Source organism: Sapajus apella, unplaced genomic scaffold (assembly GCF_009761245.1).
Source record: "Sapajus apella isolate SASKATOON/1434 unplaced genomic scaffold, GSC_monkey_1.0 scaffold503, whole genome shotgun sequence".
Lineage (NCBI taxonomy): Eukaryota > Metazoa > Chordata > Mammalia > Primates > Cebidae > Sapajus > Sapajus apella.
In genome coordinates, this window is record NW_022437433.1 from 8,329 (window position 1) to 20,907 (window position 12,579).

A 12,579-nucleotide genomic window follows, 5' to 3' on the forward strand; every position below is an offset into this window, starting at 1 on the left:
CCACACTCTTCTTGAAATACTTTCTTCGCTTGACTTTCACAAGGTCATCTCCTCCTAATTTTCCTTCTGCCCGCCACCAACTCCTACTCAGTATATTTAGCTATCTCTTCTCCTGTTCCACTGTTTTTTGTTTCTCTTTTTTTTTTTTTTTTTTTTTTTTGAGATAGAGTTTCACTCTTTGTTATCCAGGCTGGAGTGCAGTGACGCAATCTCAGCTCACTGCAGTCTCCGCCTCCCGGGCTCAAGCGATTATCTTGCCTCAGCTTCTGAGTAGCTGGAATTACAGGCGCCCACCACCACACCCAGCTAATTTTTGTACTTTTAGAAGAGACGGGATTTCACCATATTGGCCACGCTGGTTGCAAACTCCTGACCTCAGGTAATCTACCCACCTCGGCCTACCAAAGTGTTGGAATTACAGGCGTGAGCCACTGCGCCCAGCCCTCTGTTCCACTTCTAAATATTGATATGTCTACTCCAGGATTCAGTCCAGAAACTTTCCCCATTATCCATGAATATTTTTACCTAAGCTTATTTCATCTAGTCCTGTACCTTTAAAGATCATTCTATGTCCAACTGGACCTCCCTAGGACTCAAGCACAAGGGATGTAATTATCCTAAAGTAACCCAGAAGTTTAGTAAGCTGGCCAAGAAAAGGGATTTTCCTTTTCCCAGCATAAATAACTGTGCCTGGTATAGCTCTCTGTAGAATGGGTGGCTTTCTCCCCTAAGAAAAGGGAAACCCTTTGCATGAGTCCCAAGGACTCCAGGTGCTGGGCAGTTGATTTTCCCAGTCTTGTGAACAGCTGGCACCTAAATCTAGATTGTACACCAATAGCTCATGTGTTCCTCCACTGATAAAGCTGCGTCCATGTGTTTACTTGATAAAAAATTATAATAAGGGAGACTAATGTTCCTACACTGGAATGAATACTCCCATTGTGAGCCCAGCATTTCCTGACCATTTATGCATCAGTATAAAATAGGAGGATGGGGAAATCATGCCATCTAAGTCATGCCATCTATTCTTTTGCTGATCAGTAATCTTTGTGAGTTTTCCTAATATAGCATTTTTTTCTGAGCACAGAGGAGACATTTTGGTGATACATGACAAGGTGGGGTTCTTTAGGCCCCTCCCTCTTCAGGGTTCTGCATGGAAACTGTGAGGAGGGGAGATTCTCAGTGTGGTGGGGGACTGAGTGTGGCAGGGACTCCTGAGCAGCTGAGGGCCTCTCTTTTCCTCTCATGCTCTGCTGGGGCTGGTGGTCCGGGGGTCTTACTCCTTGGAGGCCATGTGAGTTGTGAGGTTCACCATCCTGTTTCTATAGCCAAATTCATTGTCATCTCAGAAAACGAGATTGAGAAAGTGGTCATTGAGGGCAATGCCAGTTCTGGGATCGAAGGTGGAAGAGTGGGTGTCAATGGTTAAGGTGGAGGAGACAGTCTGGTTCTCCATGCAGCAGAGGATGCCCGTATGGGGACCCTCTGATGCCTGCTTCACCACATTCTTGATGTTATCATATTTGGCAGATTTTTACAGATGGCAGGTCAGGTCCGTGTCCAACTTGGTGGCAGTGGGGTAACAGAATGCCATGCCAGTAAGCCTCTTGTTCAGCTCATTGATATACTTGCCACAGCCTTGACAGTGCCAGTAGATGTAAAGATAATGTTCCTTTGAGCTCTGCAGCTGTCATGCCGCAGTTTCACAGAGTGGACATCCACAGTCTTTTGGGTGGCAATAATAGCATTGACTGTGGTCATGAGTCCTTTCACCATATCAAAGTTGTCATCAATGACCTTGGCCAAAGGTGCTAAGCAGTTGGCGGTACAAGAAGCACTGCTGATGATCTTAAGGCTGTTGTCATATTTCCCATGGTTCACACTCATCATGAACATGAGGGTGTCAGCAGAAGGTTTAGAGATGATGACCCTTTTAGCTCCCCCCTGCAAGTGAGCCGCAGCCTTCACGGTAGTAAAGACGCCCGTGGACTCTATGATGTACTTAGTACCAGCATCGCCGTATTTGATTCTGGTGGAATCTAGCTTTTGGAAGATGGTGGTGGGATTTCCATTGATGACAAGCTTCCCATTCTCAGCCTTGACGGTGCCAAGGAATTTGTCATGGGTGGAATCATACTGGAACATGTAGACCATGGATTTGAGGTCAACGAAGGAGTCATGAATGGTGACAATAGCCACTTTACCAGAGTTTTAAGTAGCCCTGGTTACCAGGCACCCAAAAGGGCCGAATCCGTTGACTCTGACTTTCACCTTCACCATGGTGTCTCAGGGACATGGCTGGTGCTGCACAAGAAAATGCAGCTGTTGGTCGAATGGGAGAAGCAGAAGGCTGCAGCATATTATTTAACCCATAATGATTGTATTTAGAAATTCTTCACATGCTCTGATGCCAAAAGGTGGTGACTCAGATGAGCAACACTTGACATAGCATGCTGACATTCCCTGAGCATGTGGACAATTCAGTTGTCTCAGCATCACTTGTTTAAAAAACCATCTTTTTCCCTATGGAATTTACTATTGTCAAAATTAATTGGCCATATGAATTTAGGCCATTAACACACACATTGGCAAAAATTCACTCAAAATAAATTATAGGCTTAAATTTAAGGGCTAAATTGTATACCTCTTAGAAGAAAATATAGATTATCATATTCATAAGGCAAAAACCCAACTTTTCCTGGTTAAAAAGCAGTTGAAAAATGAGACATGATCAAAACTAATAACACTGGCATTTAAAAGTCATCAATAAGAAAATGAAAAGATAATCCATAGACTGAGAAAAAAAAATTTCAAATCATATATTTGATAAAGGACTTGTACCCAGAATATAAAATACACTTTTACAACTAACAACAAAAATATAAATAACCCAATTTTATAATGGGCAATATATTTGAATAACCATTTCATCAAAAAGGTGTAGAAATGGCCAATAAAGCACATGGAAAGATGGTCAGCCTCATCAGTCAGCAGGGAAATGCAAATCAAAAGTACAGTGTGACACCATTTCTTCCCCACTAGAATGCTATAATAAAAAAGGGCAGTAACACCTGGAGGAAGTGAAAAAAACAATGATGTGAAAAATTGAAATACTCACACATTGCTGATGGGATATGCAGCCATGTTGGAAACCAGTGTGGCAGTTTCTTACAATGTTGAAGATACATTTACCATATGATCTAGCATTTTCACTCCTAGCTAACAGCCCAAAAGAAAAAAAAGCTATGTCCACACAAAACATGAAGGTGAATATTTATAATAGCTTTATCCATAATAGTCCATGAAGTGGAAACACATCAAATATCTATCAACTGATGAATGAATAAAGTAATGAGAGCTACCCATACAATTTAATAGGATTTGGCACCTAAAAGGAATAAAATATTGATACATGCTGCCACATACGTGAACCATGCAAGTACATTAAGCTAAGTGAGATAAAACAGATACAAAAGACCACATATTGCGTGATTCTATTTATATGGTGTCCAGAAAAGGAAAATCTGTACAGTCGGTAAGTCAATAGGGTGCTGCCTGGAGCTGGGAACTAGCGAAAAGGGGTGGTGACTGATGAGCATGAGAGATTTCTTAGGAATGATAGAAATGGTGCAAAGCAGGATCATGGTGATGGCCACACAAGTCTAAAATTTTACTGAAAATAATTCAACAGTACAGAATGTTATGATATGTCAATTATACCTCAGTAAAGCTGTTCAAAAACAAAAGAAATTTAGTAGTGTGGCCCCCATCAGTCTTGCCCTTTGTTTAATTTCTCACTTTCTTTAGGGCTTATATTTATTGCTTCCACTCAGAGACTCTGAGAGATACTGGCTGAAATCTATCAGCCTCCAGAATTCTCAGCAGCTGAGGGAATGTCGGGCCCCATCCTGAAGGTGATTAGGGGTCTGTAAGGTGCACTCCAGCATCTGCTACAGCAGGCAAAGGCATGTGATGCACCTGAGTGGTCTCAGGTAGTGCTCCACACATCTCAGCAAGACCCAGCACTTGTAGCTAGTTCTGAGAGCTTCAGAGAACAAGCTGTTACATCTTGCAGCCCAGGGCCAACCTCTTCTAGGCAAGTGGGTTTGAAGCGTTGCTAGTCAGGTCCCAGGTAGTAGTTGAATGTCTACAACACGGAAGGAGGGGAAGACCCACAGTGGGGTTTCAACGAAATCATTTGTAGAGTATTACTTCCAACAACTGCAGAAAGCATTCTTTTCGAGTGTTTATGGCATTTTCACCAACAAAGACCATATGCTGCACCATAAAACAAGTCTCAATATATATCCAAAGATCAAAATCATGCAGAGTACATGCTCTGGCCACAATAGTATTTAATTGGAAATCCATTACAATAAGATATCTAGAAAATCCCCAATTTTAGAAAACAAGCAATAAACACTGTTGGTATGGGTCGCTTGGGTCAAAGATGAGCTCACAATAAAAAATTCAAAACATCAGTAACTGAATGATGATGACCCAACTCATCAAAATGCTGGGTACAGCTAACATAGTGTTTAGAGAAAAATTACAACTTTAAATGCCTATAGTGGAAATGAGCAAAGGACTAAAGTCAATTATATATGCTTTTATAATAAGAACCCTGAAAAAGAAGACTAGAAAAGAAACTCAAAGTCAATAAATATAAGCCAATAACAAAAATAAAGGAATCATGAAATAGAAAAATGAACAAACAATAGAGACAATCAATTCTTCTGTACTCCATGCACAAAAATTCAGTTCAAAATGATTTTACATTTAAATATATATCCAGAACCACAGAGATCTTAGAAGAAAAATTTAGGAATAAAATGAGAATTCCATGGGAATAAAAATCAGAAAGTAGTTTCCTACCAGGTAGATTGGGTTCAGAGCAGGGGATTAACTAACAGCAGGCAATAAAGAACTTTCTTCAATGAAGGAAATGACCTATATATTTTTCAGGTGGTACTTACATGGGCATACATAACTGCCAAGGTTCATTGAACTGAGCACTTGAGATCTGGGCGTTTTAATGAATATAAATTTATCTCAATTTTTGTAAGTAGAGGAAAGTGTCTTGCAGAGCTTATGGTGGTAAAATTTGGCCAGTTATCAGGTATAGGCTCAAGAGGCATTCACAGCATCTTCAGGCCAGAAATTTGCTGAGAATGGCTTTGCAGCCAAAAATTTGGGAAAAGTTCAAACATCTACGATAAGAGTCATTGGGAAATACAACCACAAATCCCCATTCTTGTGGTACAGGCCATATCATTAAGTGGCTATCACTAGATAGCCTTCCTTCAATGATGTTCCTCATTTAGGAACCCAGGGCTCTCCAGGGGAACACTACAATTGAGGTTGTGGATATTTTAAGTAGGAAGAAAGTCACCTCCATAAAACTTAGTGATTGGAGCTGCCACCATTGCAAATTTCTAAACTTTGCAAGACAGCAGTCGCATTTCAAATGGCACTCTGAAAGAGGGGATAATGGGCTAAGGCAGATTTCCCTCCAAACATGGTTACCGCACAAAGGCAAAGTTCACATTGCACTTGGAGATTTCTCCCAGTCTAGTTTAAGATCACAGATTGCAGATCCCAGACAGCTGGTACCAACCTACCAGTGTCGTGTTAAGGCTAAACCTAAGACTCTAACACTCTGCAGCCTTAGGATTGGACTTCCCTTCCTGTTCCTGGGAAGAATTAGGGATAGGAACTAAAGGTCACTATTCTTCTGAGAAAAGAGATCCTGTAGTAGGCAGGAGCGATGAGTACATGGCAGGAGTTCAAAGTGATAAGGGGCAGCCAGAAGCCACAGAGCATAAACCTCCAAGGGCTGCCATAGAGGATAAAGTGACCAGCACCCCGACGCGTCTGTCCAGCTTGTAACCATCCAACTGTTCCAACTGTCTGTTAGCAGTTCTAATAGTTAGAGCTTCTTCATTGTCTTTCAGCTGCTCCTGGTAATGGTGGAGACGTAAAATTTTTGCAAAAACATGGGGTGGAGGAAAATAAGGCATCTGTGTGAGTGAATAACCATTTGACCTCTGTTTTTAGCCCTCTTCAAGGTCACCCTAGAATCAGATCTGCTCCTCGGCATCTTGTTTCCTGGCGAGTGCTTCCTGCTACCTTGGATTGGCCATGACGGGCTGGAGCTGCCTTGTGACGGGAGCAGGAGGGTTTCTGGGTCGGAGGATCATCCGCCTGTTGATGGAGGAGAAGGAGCTGAAGGAGATCAGGGCCTTGGACAAGGCCTTCAGACCGGAATTTGGGGATGAATTTTCTGGTGAGTAAACTTGATTCATTTTAAACCCTGCACGGGTGCAGAAACATGGACTTTTTCTAGCAAGTGACAGAAAGTTGTAGTCAAATCTAATCCAATCTCACACCCACGTCATCAAAAAATAGTATGCAATGGCATAGAGTGAAAGATATTGGACAGGGTGTGTGTAGACTGGATTCTGGCCCTGACCCAGAACTTGAGAGGCAGCCACCTGGGACTCCAGGTGCCTCTTCTTCTCATCTGGAAAATCCCACATTACTTCTCTTTCTTGTCTACAACTTTTATTTTTTCTGGAGCATTTCGTCTTGGCAATTGCTTTGCAACATTCACGAAGGACACGATTTACCCGAAGACTTGACCAGTGGGTCCCTGTCTCTCTAGACTGCCCCGGGCTTTGTTTGGTTTAATAGCATCCTTGGCATCCTTAGTGAAGGCAAAATAAAAGGAAGTGAAGGTAAAGATGAGTGTTTAAGTCTGTGTGTGGGTGTGTGTGCGTATGTGTGTATGGGTGAGAGAGAGAGAGAGAAAATCAAAGAGAGAGAATCAGAAAGACGGAGAATGCATGAGAAAGAGTGAGAGAAGGAGTCAGTATGAGACAGAGAGAGCGTGCACAAGTGCATAGCACAGAGCAGAAACAGAGTAAGAGGCAATATGAGGCCAGGCAGGCTTCATGTCCATTTTTCATATACGATTTTTTTTTTTTTGAGACGGAGTTTCACTCTTGTTACCCAGGCTGGAGTGCAATGGCGTGATCTTGGCTGAGCACAACCTCCGCCTCCTGGGTTCAAGCAATTCTCTTGCCTCAGCCTCCTGAGTAGCTGGTACTACAGGCACGTGCCACCATGCCCAGCTGATTTTTTTTTTTTTTTTTTGGTATTTTTAGTAGAGACGGGGTTTCACCATGTTGACCAGGATGGTTTCAACCTCTTGACCTTGTGATCCACCCGCCTCGGCCTCCCAAAGTGCTGGGATTATAGGCGTGAGCCACCACGCCTGGCCCATATACGACTTTTTAAAAACTGTTTGTCTCTGTTGCTCAATACCCCCAAGAAATTGCAGAATTTGCTGTAGCAACTCCTCGTGCAAATAACACCATGAGGAAGGTAAAAAAGGGGTCATATCCAACAGGACAATGAACCCTCAAGGTCCAGAAACAAAGCAACTTCCCCCGGCCGTCTGATTAATATGTACCAGAGCTCAGACCAGAGCTTCATCCAGAAGCTTTATCACTTTACCCTGGAGCTGATGCTTGGCAAAGTGGGTCTTCAGTCTCTCCCTTTGCCTCCCTGTGTGTCCAATTCCCTGTCCTCCTCCTCAACCCAGAGGACTGGGGGAACTGTGTGTCGACATGTGGGCTCTGGCTATGCAGAGGGTCATGCTCTGCCCACAGAGAAGCCCCTCATGGCAGGACTCAGGGACCACCACACCCAGTGTTGTGCTCATCTTTCACTCTTCTGTGACCTCTTCCAATTTCCTCCGCCCTGAGTTCTGATGGTGTCTTTGAGAAATATTAACACAAGATCAAAATTAAATGTTTGCAATCCTTGTGTCTCATCAATATTTGCAGTCTAACACCTAATACCAGCAAAAAGCAATGCTTGGCCTAGAGGAATAGTTCTTTTATGGTGAAAATGCAGGAGGTGTAATAGATGGGCAGGGGCCTGTATGAAGATAAGACCAGAGAAACCTTTCAGTGTTCTTTCTGTGCAAGGTACAGTGCTACATGATTTGCATGTGCTGACTCATTTGCTGCTCATAACAGCCCTTTGAGATTGTTAATATTATTATCTCCCTTTCTTACAAACGAGGAGGCAGACACAGAGAGGTTAATTAACTTGTCAAAAGTCCCAGAGTTAGAACATGGCAAAGCTGGACTTGAACCCATGCAGTCTAGCACAGCATCTGTGCTCTTAAACAGCAGCTCGTCTAGCTGCTTGAGGAAGGAGGGAACTATGGCTCCATCCACAATGTCCCTTTTCCTGGTCTCTCTAGATTTCTGTGGACTCATTGGGGAAGAGTCCTTTGCTCTTGGCTTTAGGCTTCCGCTTTGAAATAGCAATTCCTTTGAGCCAGTCTGTCTGAAGTTAGCAGCAAAGGAGAAGCAGAGGAAGGGAGCAGGAAGGGCAGAAGTGGAAATACAACCAGAGAAAATTCCACTCTCAGGCTGCCACCACCTCCTCCCCAGCAGCCTCTTCCCTGCCTCCCCCACTGCAGGGCCTTCCTGGAGCTCCCTGACAATGGAAGGGGCTGGGAGTAGACAAAACACGGCAGAGGCATCGGGAGAGCCAATGGTCCTGCCTGTACCCCAGGAAGGAATTTCTCCAGCCTTGAATTTTTCACTCTGAGTTTTACGCACACTGTTCAGATAATGAAATCACTCTCACTTCAGATAATGAAATTGGCCTTGCTTGCCAATTTCAGTTGAACTGGCTTATTCCTACTCTTACTCAGAAAAGCTAATGATAGACAGCCAGTCCTGTACCTGGTGTAGAGGTATACTGGCTCGGAGGCAGACTGGGAAGGTTTGAGCCTTCACTAGAAACATGACCTCAGCTCTTTCCCTTAATCTCTCTGATCCCAGAAAACCTATCTCATAAGACAGCTGTAAAAGGAAATAAGCAGGCTGTGAGTCATATGCAGATTATAAAGCACCAAGTGTAGAGTATTCATCCAAGCTCCATGCAGCACAGCGTTCATTGTGTGCGCTAATTCCAGGTGACAGCCTTCCTGGCAGCATCACCTCCTGTGGATTTCAGAGGAGCCTGAAGACACTGAAGTTGTAACTACTGCCCTCAGCTAGACAGCTGGAATATTAGCTCCTTGGTGGCTAACTTTCAGCATTGCCATCTGCTTTTGGTGTCTGATGAGAGTTTTTCATGGAAATTCCTCATTTAAGCCCATTCACAATTCCCTACTAATGGTTCCACTCTCCTCCCAGGTGCCCAAGCAGGAGACCGTAGGGGTGAGTTTGTTCTGTTTTCCTCTCAGCCCAGATCTAACAGATATCAGGACCTTCTAAGTAAGGTCTGAAATTCAAACCTGGTGTGTCTCTTCCCTTCTCTGTATCCACTGCTAGACCCTGGTTCCAGTCCTCATCGAAACTTTGGCACAGATGCTCTGATTAATCTTGATTACCTTACTTTCTCATATCCCCCATACCAGTCCATTTTATATCCTCAAGCCAAGGTTAACTTTCTACTTCACAACTCTGCTTCTCTCTCTCTCTCTCTCTCTCTCTCTTTCTCTCTTTCTCTCTATTTGAAACAGGGTTTTGCTGTGTCACCAAGGCTGAAGTGGAGAGGCATGACCTCCGGTAATTGCCACACTCACCTCCTGGGCTCCATTCATCCTCCTGCCTCAGCTTCCCAAGCAGCTGGAACTATAGGCACACACCGCTATGCTGGGCTAATTTTTGTATTTTTAGTAGAGACGGGCTTTTACCAGGCTGTCCAGGCTTGTCTTGACTTCCTGGGAGCAGGTAACCTGCCCACCTAAGCTTCCTGAAGTGCTGGAATTATAGGGGTGAGGCACCACGCCCTGCCTGTTTCTCTACTTATTCCAAAAAATAGGCGTTTTCTTTGACATGGTGCGCTACACCCAAAATCATGATCTTGGATTACCTACAGAATTAAATTCAAACTTTTCCCTCTTATCTCTAACTCGCCACAATCACCTGACCCTCCTTAAAAATTTTGCTGAGTCTCCCGGGACTCTAGCAATGCTTACGTTCCAGGCACACCTGACAGCTCATTGCTCAGATTACTTTTCTGAAATGAGATGTGGTAGAAGCAGAAGTTTGCTCTTTCCCAATAAATTGCTACACATGCTGACTTCTGTGCCTTTGTTTACTTGTTCCTTTCATGAAATGTACACCCTGCACTCCAACACCCTGACTCTAACCATCCTTGAATACCTATATAACATCACCTTTACCAGGAAACTTCCCAGCCAGATCCAGAAATCCCTCCAATGACCTGACCTGTGTTCACACAGAGCTCCAGAGCAAGACCAAGCTGACGATGCTGGAAGGAGACATTCTGGACGAGTCATGCCTGAAGAGAGCCTGCCAGGGCATCACGGTCGTCATCCACACAGCCTCTATCATCGATGTCTTTGGCGCCATTCACAGAGAGTCCATCATGAACGTCAATGTGAAAGGTACAGTAGCCTGGGGAGGAGATGGAGCAAAATGAGGAATTAAGGATCAGAAAGGAAAACAAGAAAGGGAAGAGAAGGTCCGCCGCCGAACACCTGCTGTGCTTTGCGCCAAGTGTCTTTGCTGATCACTGCCAACTGGGGGAGTTCAAGGCTGCTGTCTTCAGTTTTTTACATGAGGAGACTAGGGCTGATAGATGGCAAGGAACTTGTTCAAGGCCCTCCCGGTAAATACGTAAGTAGGAGAGTAAACTCACTCCTGTGTGACTCCAAAGGCTGCGGATGCTCTTTCTACCGCGGCTCCAATCAAAAGTCAACTAAACTCTGACTTCAGACACTTCATATCCAGCCACTCCTTGCCTCCATGGGCCAGAATCAAATTCTCCAGGTGCCACCATAGTCATCATTGTAAACCCTGTGTATAGGCTTATGGTAATGAAATGGGGAAAATTCCCTCCTTCCCCTTACCAGACATGCAATGGGGGTGTGTCTTGTTTCTTTAGTGCCCCACTGCTCAGACCTCTAGGGGAGCATACAGACAGGCAGGCTGTGGGTCCCCGACACCAAGGCAGTGTCTGGGGTGAATGTTTACAGCTCCTGAAGCCCCACTGGGCATATGTTACAGGGTGCTCTTTTAATTTAGTTTTGCCATCTATAGGCAGCTTGTGTTAACCAGCTCAATTAGACCCACTACCTTGTCGGAAGGACAGAGGACTTTCTGTATCCCAGGTTCTTGCCTTAAGAATTGGATCACACCTGGGCTTGGAAAATGAGTGCAAGGTTTTGTTGAGTGGAGGTAGCTCTCAGCAGCTGTGGGATGCCAGAAGGGGAGGGGTTTCCCCTGGAGTTGGCTGCTCAAAGGCCCAACCCTTCTCTGACCGCCCCAGGCAAACTCCACATTGTTCTGCAGGTTGGTGTGTTCCTAGCAATGTCCAGCTGCCCCTGCTGTCCTCTACTGATGTGCCCCTCTTGATATCCAGCCCCTTCTGTCTTCTGCCAAATTGCTCCTCTCATTGTCCGGCAGCTTGTGTGTGTGCCTGCTAGGGTCTTGGGGGTTTTATAGGCACAGAATGAGTATGTGGCAGGCCAGGGTGGTATTGGGAAATGCAACATTTGGGCAAAAATGCTTGTCCACATCTAGGTCCCTGAGGGTGGAGTTCTAGCCAGGGACCACAGCCTCTTCCACCCAGCACTTCCATTCCCCGCTCCCATATCATTTAAAGGGACAATGCTCTTCCCTTCCCAGCACTCCCATATAAAGAACATTCAGAGTCCTCCTGCCCGTCTGAAAGATGAAGTCCTCTCAGGAGAACTGGCACAGCTGGTTCACAGAGGTCTGTCAGGACAGAGTCACCCAGCACACGCCTTCCCACAGTAGTTTCTGAACAATGAGAGTTTCCCAGGACACAGAATACGATCTCTCCAGCTCACCACAGGGCCTGTGATTACAGAGCGGTTTCCAGCTAGGTGCCCAAAGTGCCACCTCACTCCACCCTCATCCCTTAAATGCTTGGGAGTTCCTCCAAATTATGGCTTTCCAACTACCTTAAATTCAGGCGCATTTCCTTAAGGAAACTTCCCATACAGTCTCACCCTCTGATTCCCAGAGCCCAGTCTCCTCAGCCCCGCAGCACCCCAACCCCCAGCCTCAGCCTGCACATTCAGTCTACTCTGAAGCCTTTTCTAAAGCAACTAATTGCTTTGGGGTCTCCAGCACCATCTCAACAACAACAACAACAACAAAACCCTTCTAGTTTCTACTTCCCCATACCTCTAAGTACCCCTCCAGTGCAAGGAGGATGCTAAGAGTAACCAGTTCTTCATTTTAATTCCTGCTCTCCACAGCTCCCAACAACAGGGGATATGGAGTGACAGGGGAAGTGTCAGAGGCATCTGTTTCCTAAAACCATTAACACGCCCAGGCTTAGAAAATACTTCACAATCTTGGTCAATTCCCCCTTGAAGGTAAACTAACTCCAAATTTTCTCTGCCACCAGATTAATTTTTGAAAACATGAGGCTATCTCTGCAGAAACTCAGATTCCACAGAGACTTTAAACAAGGCCAAGAATATTAAAAAGAAAGAAAGAAGGAAAGAAAGAAAGAAAAGAGAGAGAGAGAGAGAGAGAGAGAGAGAAAGAG

At 44.7% G+C, this 12,579-nt stretch overlaps 1 protein-coding gene and 1 pseudogene across 2 annotated transcripts in view; one reads left to right on the forward strand and one right to left on the reverse strand.

The window, feature by feature from the left end:
- Positions 1-389: 389 nt before the first annotated feature.
- On the reverse strand, positions 390-2,799 carry LOC116546015 (annotated as a pseudogene).
- A 2,263-nt stretch (positions 2,800-5,062) lies between these two features.
- The window catches only part of LOC116546014 (3 beta-hydroxysteroid dehydrogenase/Delta 5-->4-isomerase type 1-like), a 31,474-nt gene continuing 23,957 nt past the window's right edge, over positions 5,063-12,579 (forward strand). For both annotated transcript variants that reach the window (XR_004266553.1, XM_032272379.1), the window contains exons 1-3: positions 5,063-5,963; positions 6,058-6,286; positions 10,277-10,441. Coding sequence is in view for 1 of the 2 variants with exons in the window: in XM_032272379.1 (XP_032128270.1) it covers positions 6,142-6,286; positions 10,277-10,441 (310 nt within the window). In the remaining variant the exon portion in view is untranslated. The remainder of the gene's footprint in view (positions 5,964-6,057; positions 6,287-10,276; positions 10,442-12,579) is intronic.